At 34.9% G+C, this 12,353-nt stretch overlaps 1 protein-coding gene across 1 annotated transcript in view; it reads right to left on the reverse strand.

The window, feature by feature from the left end:
- Positions 1 to 424: 424 nt before the first annotated feature.
- The window catches only part of LOC112751123 (midasin), a 43,186-nt gene continuing 31,257 nt past the window's right edge, over positions 425 to 12,353 (reverse strand). The window contains exons 58-77 of the mRNA XM_025800175.3: positions 9,750 to 9,814; positions 9,531 to 9,644; positions 9,206 to 9,274; positions 8,954 to 9,110; positions 7,798 to 7,958; positions 7,623 to 7,720; positions 7,143 to 7,369; positions 6,782 to 7,027; positions 5,931 to 6,152; positions 5,693 to 5,851; positions 4,871 to 5,095; positions 4,481 to 4,789; positions 4,259 to 4,405; positions 3,743 to 3,949; positions 1,926 to 3,641; positions 1,542 to 1,823; positions 1,240 to 1,419; positions 1,025 to 1,123; positions 815 to 940; positions 425 to 679 (exon numbers count right to left, since the gene is read on the reverse strand). Coding sequence (XP_025655960.1) covers positions 650 to 679; positions 815 to 940; positions 1,025 to 1,123; positions 1,240 to 1,419; positions 1,542 to 1,823; positions 1,926 to 3,641; positions 3,743 to 3,949; positions 4,259 to 4,405; positions 4,481 to 4,789; positions 4,871 to 5,095; positions 5,693 to 5,851; positions 5,931 to 6,152; positions 6,782 to 7,027; positions 7,143 to 7,369; positions 7,623 to 7,720; positions 7,798 to 7,958; positions 8,954 to 9,110; positions 9,206 to 9,274; positions 9,531 to 9,644; positions 9,750 to 9,814 — 4,839 coding nt within the window. The 3' untranslated portion in view covers positions 425 to 649. The remainder of the gene's footprint in view (positions 680 to 814; positions 941 to 1,024; positions 1,124 to 1,239; positions 1,420 to 1,541; positions 1,824 to 1,925; positions 3,642 to 3,742; positions 3,950 to 4,258; positions 4,406 to 4,480; positions 4,790 to 4,870; positions 5,096 to 5,692; positions 5,852 to 5,930; positions 6,153 to 6,781; positions 7,028 to 7,142; positions 7,370 to 7,622; positions 7,721 to 7,797; positions 7,959 to 8,953; positions 9,111 to 9,205; positions 9,275 to 9,530; positions 9,645 to 9,749; positions 9,815 to 12,353) is intronic.

Below are 12,353 nucleotides of genomic sequence, written 5' to 3' on the forward strand. Positions count from 1 at the left end.
TACTTTCCGCGAGTATAATTGAATTTAATGACGTTCCAAGTTAAGTAGCGGAAAAGGTTCTAAATGTCGATGCATGTAATTAAATTTCATTACAAGACTACATCATTTTAAGTTAGACTATTTAACATACTTGTTCATGGGAAGGTGATTTATTTTGGCTTTCAATTATGAGTTTGTTTATGAAGACTAGGTAACGTGAACATAGGTTCATGTGTTTTGAGGCTTCGATTTTGGTGAACAATTTTGATGTCAGCTTAATTTTGAGGATTCAAAGGGGTTACATTCTTCCCAATTTCCACGAATTATATGGCTAAAATATTCTGTGTTTTAATCCAAATTAAAATATATCATCATCCCTTGGTTTATTTGATTACATGCCACTGTATTCCAACAATTCCTAATCTCTGTTTTTTATGTAGTTCTCTGTAGAAACTATTGTAGTATTTCTGATAAAATAAATATCCACTGAAACAATTCATTCAAGTTTCAATTGAGAAACTTGCATACATTATTTTGTTGTTGAAAGACTAGAAACTTGCATATATAAAATTGTAGCACTATACAATTTTCTTTCGCCTACTATACAAAATTGAGAAAAAAAAAATCTAGAAATGTTTCTATAAGAGAACTTGCACTCTGAATAACTGCATCAATTCAAATGCTGCATAAGCTCCAGCCACTGAAATCACCCCAATAAAAAAAATTAACAGAAGAAAGCATTGCAAACTTTAAACATACAGAACCATTTACATTTTCACAAATAATTTAAAAAATTTTTCCTTTTTCTCCCAAAAGGAAAGGCAGGGTCATTTACCTGTCTAAGTAGGTCTGCAAGAGTTCTTGGCAGTGCTTCAATGTTCCTCAGAACGACATAGTAGGGAAACGGAAAAGAATCCATGTACTTGGAAAACCTTGGTGTTCCGTCCTCAAAAGATGCTTCCTGCAAAACTCGACGAGGTCAAGATCAGGGGAAAGTGTGATGTGCTCTCATGAAATATGTAAGTTGCGCAAAAAGAGAAGATACCATGAGATCCATAATTGACTTCTCAGATTTATCCAGAACCAAAAACATAACCAATCGATTACTAGTCAATAAATCTCTAACACGTCGCCTCAACCTCTCCTGGAGACATCAAATATTGTAGACCAGTCAGCAAAGAAATTAAGCGTTATGAAAAAAAATACAAAAAAAAAAAAAAAAAAAAAAAAAAAAAACTCCCTTGATATGTGATCAGATACCTTTTCATGAAAAATACCATCTGAAATTATTAATACAAGTTGCTGTAGAGGGTTATGACCGGATGGAAGGCGCGCTTGTACAACCGCAGAATCTAATTTGTTGGTCAAATACTTTAACAGATCAAGAACTGGTTCATCAACTATAGTATTCTCTTGCTTGAATGTCAAATTAGAGACCATCTGCTCATCAGTAGTTCAAATCGACAGTTAGATCGGTTTTCATGAATATACAATTCGAGTACGTCAACTAAGAGAGTACGTCAACTAAAGAGAGAACCAAGCTTTATGTTGATCCAACTAACCTTTATCCCAGCCTCCACAGAAAATGACCTGTCAAAGTCATGTAGTAACTTTATGTTTCCTTTGGTTCCAAAGCTTGCAACAGCAAAGCTCCCCAATTCGAGTTGAGAAATGGCACGGCATACCGTGACCAAAGCTTCGATAGCAACATCACCACTACTACTCTCCGACATACTGAGTGAATCATCAACAGCAATTACTACTTGGTAGTCACGCTTGTTGGGTCTGGTCAGCCTCATCCATATTTTATCTTTAGTATAGTAACTTGCTATGAATTGAATCACCTGATTTTTTTTTTTTTTTTATTGAAAGTGATGAAAAAAGAGTCAATAGTAAGTTCACCAAAATGCAGATAAAATGTTATTCATAAGAATATTAGCATTTACCTTTTTCATATTTATCCTTTTGCCAGTTCTATAATCCCCTTGCAGCTTGTTGGCTACAGTTGGTTCCATTACAAGGCGCAATTGTTCAGCTAACTCCATAGACAATTTTGTTGTGCTAACCTCGTATCTCCTCCAAAGAGCAGCTGCATCGCGCTCACAACTAGGATCATCAGAAGCATCTTGACCTTTGCCCAAGTCATTGTCATGCACAGAAAGTTGTCCTAATTTTTCTGTGTTTTCGCTTAAGTATGATTTCTGGAAAGAAACCAAATCTTCAGAGCGATTTTCAAGATCAATACGTTGACCGGTAACAGGTTTATATGACCCCTCATCTGGCGCCTTCTCGATGTCCGGCATATTAATTTGCTCCCTTTTTTCAGTTTTGGGGAAAGACAAGGAGTTACTCAGAGAATTTATTTCTGATTTTTTCTTCTCAATCTGCATAGCTGCATCTTTTTCTCCAGCAAGACATTCTTTATCGGTGTCACCATTAACATTTTTGTCAACCTGCTCCATTGATGCAGGCCCCAAAGCCTGATCTGTCCCCTTTTCAAATTCTGAAACATAGCCATATTCATCTGCATTATCATCGTCCATTTCACCATGCTGCTCCATGTTATTTTCCTGAAGATCACCAGACACCCTAACCCTTTCCTTCCAGTGCTCAAGTGCATCCCCTACACTTCGATAAGGATTAGGTTGATTTTCCTGAATAAATGAATGCTCATTCTGCGGAAGATGGGATTCAGATCGATTTTCATTGATTCCTCCAGTATTTGATGAATCTGACATCTTAATATCCATCTCAGACATACTATTAGAAGGAAAGCCTCCCAAGAGAGCAGGATTATCAATATTATGTTGGCTATTTGAAAATTCAGGTTCTGCTGTTATATTTTCAGAACTGGAAGTCTGCCGATCAACATTAGACTGTGATGACGATTTAGCAGTGAAAATTTGATCGTTTACCATACCAGAAGATTCAGATGTATCTTTCTTAGGATCCATGAGATCCATCTCGGCATTCTTTTGGCCCTGTCCAACATCTTCCTTTTCTGTGGTTGCATCAACTTCAGTATGAACTTCTTCCATAATTTCATCAGGGGGGCCTGTCTCTTCCCCCTGGTCCCCTTCTTGCATTTCATTCTCAGCTAACTCACCTTGTCCTTCAGGATCTCCCTCTTCCATGGGTTCTGCATCTTCCCCCATATCCAAATCCTCATCCATGTCAGAAGTTTGATTTAACTCATCAGGCATCAACCCAGTAGATTCAGAATATGCTGTTTCCTTGTCCATATTCAACTCTTCTACATTGTCTCCATCCCCAGTTTCATCTTGGCTCGCAGTTTCATCATTCTGAGCATTGCCTTCGTCATAATTACCATTGCCAGTTTCATCTGTGGCATCATCCTTAGCTCTCATCTCTTTAGTGCTTCCATCTTGATCCCTAACTGAAGGTCCAGATTCATATTTTTCATTTGAATCATTCGGAGTTTCATCTTCATTCTTATCCCAGAATTTCTCATCAACTGCTTCACTATCTGGCCCAGTTGGCCCCATTTCAGATTCAAGTTCATCATTCTCACCATCAATATCTTCATCATCCCCTGAGTCCTCACTTAGGCTTACTGCATCAGCTGTAAAATCCTGTTCCATCTCGATACCAGAATTATTGCTACTAGGGACATCCTTGGAGTCATTTAATTTTTCATTTTGCTGCACCATCCAATATAAACAAGAAATATAGTTTAAAATTCCAAGTCCAACCAGAAAACCTCATCAAAACTTACAAAATAAGCAGGTTTGAGGTTGCTAACCTGGTCACGGGATCCCAGCAGCTGGTCTTCGTCATTAATCTGATCACTGACATCATTCAGTCCTACACCCTCCCCCATGCCAGTTCCATTAGCATCTTCAGATGATTTGAGGTTACCATCTTCATCCCGGTTTTCATTAGAAACTCCAAAACCTTCCGAAAACAAAGACGCTAAAATAGTTGCAATCACATGAGTTGTAACTGAAACCTACAAGTTGGCATTCCAATCAAATTATCAAATTCGGCACTGGGAAAATGACAGTGAATTGATGACAATTTATACCCCCCCCCCCAAAAAAAAAAACAACACACACACAAAAAAACACTCTGAAAACAATTATCAGTACATCAGAAGATGAGATTTTCTATAATCAATCATTATAACAGAATATGGCAACTATAAAAACACAGTATTAAAAATAAGCTCTGGAATGAAAAAACAAAAAAAAATGAGATAAAGAGATAAAAAAAACTGTATGCTTATACATAAGATGAGATAAGAGATAATTAAGCTTACAGATCTGTGCATGTCTAAGAAATTTTCCATGAGCTCTTTACTGAAATTCAGCAATAGGTCCATGAGCATATGTAGATCTCTAAAGCTGGCTCCTACTTTGCAAGAATAGCTGTTAACTTTATTGTCAGCATGATTGACCAACTTCTCCTACAGAGACACAGAAAACCCATCATTGATTGATTTATCTAGCAAGAAACAGTACCGAGACAAAACCAAACTTACCCCAAAAGCAACTGTTTTGAAAATCTCATCACAGAGCATGTCCAAGCTGAGATTTGCAACAAATGACTGAAATAGCAATTCCCCCGTGCCAAGATTTACCAAGGACTCTTCAACAGTAGGGATGTTGCTAGACAAACATAAATTCTGGAAAACAGTTGCAATATGTTTATATGTAGACGCAAGGGCCTGATCGAAGTCAGCATTGAGCTCTTCACAGCTTTTTCCATCAGAGCTGTGTTTAGCAGATGACTCTACAGGAATGGAACTTTCCATTTTCGCAATGGTTAACTCTTCCTCAATTAATTTTGCCTGAGAAGTAAATGATTTTTCAACTGAGTTTCCCAATCAAATAATCAGGTTTCGAAAAGGTTATACGAACAGATCATGTACCTTCTCAATTATTTCTTGAAATTGATGAATCAAAATTTCTTTGACTTTGCACCTATCAGGATCATGCTCCCACAGTTCTAGAAGACGTGAGTTGAACACATTTAAAGCCTTGAAATTTTCGGTTAACAGCTGCTCCATATCTTGTGTAACAATGCAAATATGTGTGGTTGAAGTCAATGCAGTGACAGCTTTCGTCCCCCCAATCAGGTAACGATCCAATGATTCCTGTATTACGTTTTGATATATACCAAGAAATAGGAATGATTAATAAAGAACTTTGCATGATTCACAACCTCAAGACTGATATCAATAATCAATATAATATTCTTAGGAAGAAAAAATAATTTACAGAGAATCAACGAAATCAACTTCTGGGAGGAGGAGGAGGAGGAGGGGGGGGGGGGGGGGGAGGAGGAGGAGGAGGAGGAGGAGGGAGGGGGAGGGGGCACTAAGCAGCCCCTACTCTCCAATGCCTAGGCAAATGATTCCCTACCACATTAACACCCTTAGCCCCCTTCAAATAATAACCCTCCCACGCACTTACACAGCATCACACACGCACATGGCCTCTCACACAAATCCTAGTAGCCGAGTCAGCAAGTTAGTTAAAATAACAGGACCTACTAGATTAACCCAATCCCCATGCCCAATCTCCCTGGTGTATCCTCAGCTGTCCCCCTATTCTTCCTCACTCTAACTTGGTATGTGTATATATCCAGTTTATTAACATAAGGGTAGGTCTGTAACACGTTTACATAAATGCAATGAAATAGAAACTAGCACAAATTCAATGCAATTTAGAAACAAAATCATCAGCAGAACCTTTGATTTGAAGAACGACGGTAAAAATTCGTCAATATAAGCAATCATCTGACTGGCTGAAGAACATGCTCTTTCACAAGTGCGTAAATGGCTATGTTCTAATGTCCTCAACAAAAGCATTTGCTCATGTGACACAGCACATAGACTATCAAATAATTGCTGCAGGAAGAGAAAAGAACATCAGAAGCACTGCAGTCAATAAGAAATATCAAAATAAAGAAGAAATGAGGACACTTACTTTTTGTTGCCACAGGCATTTATAAGTGGCAAACTGATTTGGAATAATAGAACACATATCAACAGTACTGTTATCAGCATCCAAGGAAACTTTAAACAAATTTGCCAGAGTATAAACACATTCTCTTAAACATTTCAATTGCTTGCCAAAATCACTGGCAGCAGCCAGTTGATTCTTTTGTATTCCAATGAGCTGATTGAGGAAAGAATTGGACCTATCAACCTGCAGAAATCATTCACACCTTAGACATATAAAATGGCAATGGTAAAAGTATTCATAAGCTTGACAGCGATGACAGAGTGGGTCACTAATATTAAATAGTTCAGTTGTCATTACACAGTATGGTTCAGTTGAGGTTGAGGTTGAGGAAGTGGAGGTAGTGGTTAGGTTGAGGTTGAGGGTAAGGAAATGGAGGTGGTGTTGACAGTGGGTGTGGGTGTGGGTGAGTGTGGGGTGGACGAAGATGAAGATGATGATGATGAAGAGATGATGATGCTGATGGAGGTGGGGTTGGCTGCTGGCCGGAGATAAGGAAGATGAGAGAGAAGTTGAGGATGACGACTATGGTGTATTGAAACTTCGACTTTGACCATCAAAAAATTCAACAAAAAGGTAAACTTGAAACTTATTTCAAGTGTTAGAAATAAAATTAAATATTAGGGGTATTTTTGAAAAACTTTAGAAATATAAAGTATACTTGACATATATATGTGAAAAACATTTCCAGAAAGTATATGTTGAAAATCTTTAAAAATAAAAGTGAAAAAGAAAAGAAAAACTAATCACCAATAAATAAATTATCATAAATTTAGTGAGCCATAGGAGTGCCAATATGAAGAGAGAGATTCCACCTGTTCAAGAGTTATATCTTTATGAGGATTAAGGCATATCTGCTGCAAAAAAAGCACAGATATAACACTTTTGAAATAATGTTCACTAGCTGTCTTCCATTCTATAAGCATGCTTTCTTCCGGGACATTCTTATCTTCAATTTTAGCACCATCTTCGGATGTTATAAGAGGTAGCTTACTATTTGTTAATAGTAAATGATCCACGCTCCCAAAAATTTCAAGAAACCACCAAGATTTATGCTGATCCTATATGTATAAAAATATTAAGGGAATCAAAGGGGGGAAGTTAGAATTTTTTCTAAAAAGAAAAAATAAAGACATAATATTAACTTTCATGGGAACTAAATATTAAGTTTCCCACCTCCTCATATGCAGACTTGTGTCGTGACAACCCACTGCTCTCTAAAAGCTTAAGTAGATCGGACAAAGCTCTTCTCTTTCCACGACTCTTTTTTTCTTTGTTCCAAATATCACCACAGTGAACAGCTGTGTCATATATGTTTTCAATCATATTCCACATGTCTTTCCATCCCTGCAAGTGAAGTTTATCCTGGGAGACACCACAAGCTCTGAATACGCTTCCAATATCTGCACAAATTGCAAGGTCATAAAAAATTGTGGACAAGAAACAAACCAAAATTTTTATTTTTATTTTTTTTTAAAAAAAGAATGAAGTCAATGAATCACAAGTTTGAGTTCTAATTATCTCTTAATAAGAAATAAGGAAAAAGATTTCCATTGAATTAGTATGGTTCTATGTTGCATGAGTACCGGAACACTAGATTACCGGAATATGTATCTAGCACACTGTAGTACAGGATATGAAAAGAGCGAAATCTACCTTCATATTTTGTTGACAAAAATTGCACATTTCTCTTAAGCTGTAAATTCTGCAAAGCTTTATCCAATTTTTCACCACATTTCTCAAACCACAGTGATCTACATCAGAGAAGACATGTTAACAACTTAAAGATTAGAAATATAAAGTGTACAACTTATATTGGATGTCAACTAACCTGTTCTCACCACTGAACAATGTCAAATCAACTGCACCACTGAGCAAGCCCTTATTTATAACATCATAAATAAGCTTGTGCCCACGAAAAGATTGAGCTTTGGCTCCTCTTTGTGCAGCTTCTTGGTTGAGGAATAACAACACTGGCTCTTGCAGAACATCCTTCATGAGAAAGGAAAGAAGACAACATATATAAGGCAGGAAGAATAAAATGCAGCGCTGGAAAATAGACAGCTGGATGAGGAGAGAAGTTTGCACAAAAGAATGAGCCGAGAAGGAAAAATACATGGATACTTGTGTTCATTGCCTAACTTCATATGGATTTATGGATTTAACATGATTCTAATGTTTGGTATCCTTCAAGGGCCCTAACTTGTTTTATATACTTTATAATGGTTTCTTATAACAGAAAAAATCGTAATTTAAGGGAAGTTGATTACACCAGGGGAAAAAAGTGAAAGGAAAAGATGTTGGTTGCACAGAAAAATTAGCTCTAATACCAAAAAGAGATGAGCAAATCTGGAGAACTAGAAAATATGAGTGAATATGAGATAGTTATTATGACTGAGAAACACTGATACAGCAGAATATATAGTAGAATAAATGGGGGCAGATTGGTCCTGTCACTCACTACTGCAGTTACAGGTCTATTATTGACAGTTGTCGCTAACAACCAACTGCTGATTGTAGTTAGTAACTGCTATAATAGACTACACATCTTCTACACCTCATTATGGAGAAGAAATGCCTCCGATTTAGACTCCATTCATAAGTGTTGCCAATCAAGAAAAACAGTGTTCATTACTACTATTACCTGTGTATTTTATTTCCCAGGTTATTGTTAGTGGGAGTGGGAGAGAGGCCAAGCATTATCCAAGTTCAGTGTTTCAACAAAAAGGTTCACCAGGTAGACTAAAAAGTTTTAATACGCAATCATATGATGTATTAGAAGCAACACCTAACTTTTTTTCTTCAAGAATTTTCACAAAGTAGAATATTTCAAGGAATGGAGAGGTAAAGTTAGTTGATTATTTGCTTATGTCCACATATAATGCTGAACCAGAGAAAGATAAGGTAATAAATTAAAAGAATAAAAAATAACAAAGACTGATGCATTAATTATCAAAATGTTATTTAGAGATTCAAGGATCACATACAGTATACTTCTGCATAAGCTTCTTCAGCTTTTGCCGGCTCTTCTTCAACTTTTCAATTGATGCATAACTCTTACTATCATCCCATCGGCATAGTTTCACCAATTCTTTTAGTTCAGTCTCAATTTCTTTCTTACTGGCATCAATGTACTTCAATACACTGCAATAAGTGTCATAATTCAATGTTCATAGATTCCCAAGGTTGAAAAAGTAAAAGACAAAAAATTGAATACAGAGCAAGATTAACGAACTTACATTGGTAAGAACTGCACATAAAAACCAAATATATTGTATAAGTATCCCAACTGCTTAATCCGAAAAGACCTGTCGTTATAATTAACAATTAACAAAGAGAATATTAGAAAATGGGTTATAACTTATAATTTCAAATAAAACTTGCTTGACAAATATTACACATTTATGCTAACTATTCATCAACATATCTAATGGCATAAAAACCGTTGAATTTTGTTGAGGGAGAGAAAGTGACACAATAATATCTATTGTCCTCCATAATGGTTTTCCTTATTCTTGGGCATTAGGAGACAAAGCAACAGCTAGAACTACAAACAAATCATACCTGGAATCATAGTCTAGGCACACACTTATATGGTTTTGTTTAAGGAAAGCAAAAAGAAGCTGGAGACGTTTCCCAAATTCACCAATGCTGGATGTTTGAATGAAGTCTTCCAGGCTGCAATACAGTAAATCAATAGAACAGGTTCAAAGATAAAACAAAAAAATAAAGGATGTCAAACTTTAAATGGAACAACAGAATGAGCTTTTGTTTCGAACATGCCTCTGGACAATGGATTGTGCAGATGGAGAACTGGTCTGAAGAATCGAATACAGAGGAAACCATAACTGCAACAAAAGCAAGTGAGAAAGAAAATAAGATATAGCATAAAAGAAAAAATCAGGATATTCATAAGAACAACAAAAGTAACAACGATAAAGAAAAGGTTTTGCTGGCTCATCATTATAAAGAACTGTAACTGCAATATAATTTAAAGATCATTCTTATCCAAACAACCAAAAGTTGCCAAAACCCTTCTCTAGATCAATTGGCGCAGGTCTCACTAGTTGCCTCTCACAATTTTGTTTTTCTCCTTACTTTATGGAAGTTACAAACTATTTAAGAAGTTACCATCTTTCGTAGTACAAAATTTAATTACAACCAGCAATATAAGGGACTGGATATTATGCCAGGATATTGACAGAATATCTGCCAGTATATCAGCAGAATATTTACTCATTCAAATATACAAATTCTGTTAAATTGTGCTCATGTAATTCTGGGTTTGAAGAAAATAAGAAGCTAAAGTAATATTGGTTTTAGAAGAGAGTCTGTGACAGCAGATGAATTTCAGAGAGCTCAATGAGGATACCATCGCTCTGCTACCATATTAAGATTCATGGTTACTCAGCAGAAATATTAGAGCGACTAGACCTGGGAGAGAGAGCGAGATAATATATTACTTGCGTTAATGCACCATCTAAACTACTAACCATTATCTAACAATAATTCAACAAAGACCAAAAGAGGATCTTGCATGAAGAAACATGTTAGATAATAAAACAATTAGGATGTGTTTGGATTAGCGTTTTGACTATGAAAAGTACGTTCAAGTTTCTTGAACGCTTGAATATTTCATTTGGCTTTTTTTTTTAATTCCAGAACGCAGATATTCTCACTCTCAACCCACGTTTATGATAAGTTATAAAAGTTGTAGCTTATGCGTTGCGTTCACTTGTTACGTTTACCTATTTTATCAATTCTACCCTTTATTCTTTTCTTCAAAGAGGCACAAATAACAATTCATCTTAGGAATCATTAATCCCACTAAGAAGGATAAATTAAATAAAGGAAAAACAACCATTTGTACCCATGAACTTTACGAACGCTGACAAAAATACCCATTAAAGAAGAAAACTAACGTTGTATCCATCAAAGATGGATTCCGTACGACAAAAGTACCCAAATCCTAAATTTATGTTGACTTTTTAATAAAATTCCAGAATTACCCCATCCTTTATCTTTAACCCCTTCTCTCTTCTTTCCCAAATCTCAAACACCTCCATTGCCTAAAAACCCTAATCTCAATGGAGGTGTTTGAGATTTGGGAAAGAAGAGAGAAGGGGTTGAAGATAATGATGGGAGTAATTCTGGAATTTTATTATTCAACATAAATTTAGAATTTGGGTACTTTTGTCGTACAGAATCCATCTTTGATGGATACAACATTAGTTTTCTTCTTTAATGAGTACTTTTGTCTGCGTTCGTAAAGTTCATGAGTACAAATAGTTATTTTTCCTTAAATAAAAAACTAACCATAAAAAAATAACAAAATTATAAGTAGTGAAAAATTATAATCCAAAATAGTATCAAATAAAAGAGTACTACTATAAAAAAAATATGGATTCTATTTTTTTCAGTTTTGTAAAATTTGACAGCGTAATTCTTGTATACTGTTTATTATTGTAATTCTTTTAAAATATGAATGATTTTTTTTTTTTGTGACTCAGTTTTTTTTGGTGACTAAAATATGAATGATTGATCTTATTAGAAAGGACAAATTAAATAAAAATTTAACCATAAGTAATAATAAAATCATAATTAGTAGAAAATTACAATTCAAAATAGAACTAAAAACAAGAATACTGAAAGTACTAAAAGAATACGATGCAAAAAAGAGTATTGAAAAAAAAAACTAAAACTAAAATTCTTATGTATATACCTTAAAAAATGATAGAATAAACCAAACAAGTTATTCTTTTAACCATAATATCAATTAATGATCTTATTAGGTAAGCAAATTAAACAAAAATAACCATAGATAATAACAGTGAAAAATTATAGTGTATAACAAAAGAGTACTAAAAAAATACTATATAAAGATATACTAAAAAACCTAAAAAAGTATAAAAAAATTAAACATGTTTGAAAGGATAATATTATAATGTAATATCATGTCTATTTTAGTAATCATCTATTTAAATGTGATTTTAACTATCATTATCTAAACAATATTCATTCTATCAAAATTAATTTTCTAGAGTTGCCAAACATAAATCACGTTGCTACAAATTCACTTTTATCCAAAATCAATTCTATAAAATCAAGTTCATTCAAATTTTAGTTTGATAAACGTCAATCCAAACACACACTTCATGTACCTTTATCTGAAATGTCAACATTTTCAAAGAGATGTTTCATGATACAAGATAACCAAGGAGAGAGTATATTTAGCCCAAAAAAAATTCTCTTACGTAAGTGTACAATTAATTAACGTTAACAAACCTGAAAGCTATTGTGAAACGAAAACAATATCAAAAGAGTAAAGTATCATTTTTGTCCACAACGATTGGGGTAAATCCTATGTGTCCCTAACGTTTAAATCGT

Source organism: Arachis hypogaea, chromosome 15 (assembly GCF_003086295.3).
Source record: "Arachis hypogaea cultivar Tifrunner chromosome 15, arahy.Tifrunner.gnm2.J5K5, whole genome shotgun sequence".
In the NCBI taxonomy this organism is placed as follows: Eukaryota; Viridiplantae; Streptophyta; class Magnoliopsida; order Fabales; family Fabaceae; genus Arachis; species Arachis hypogaea.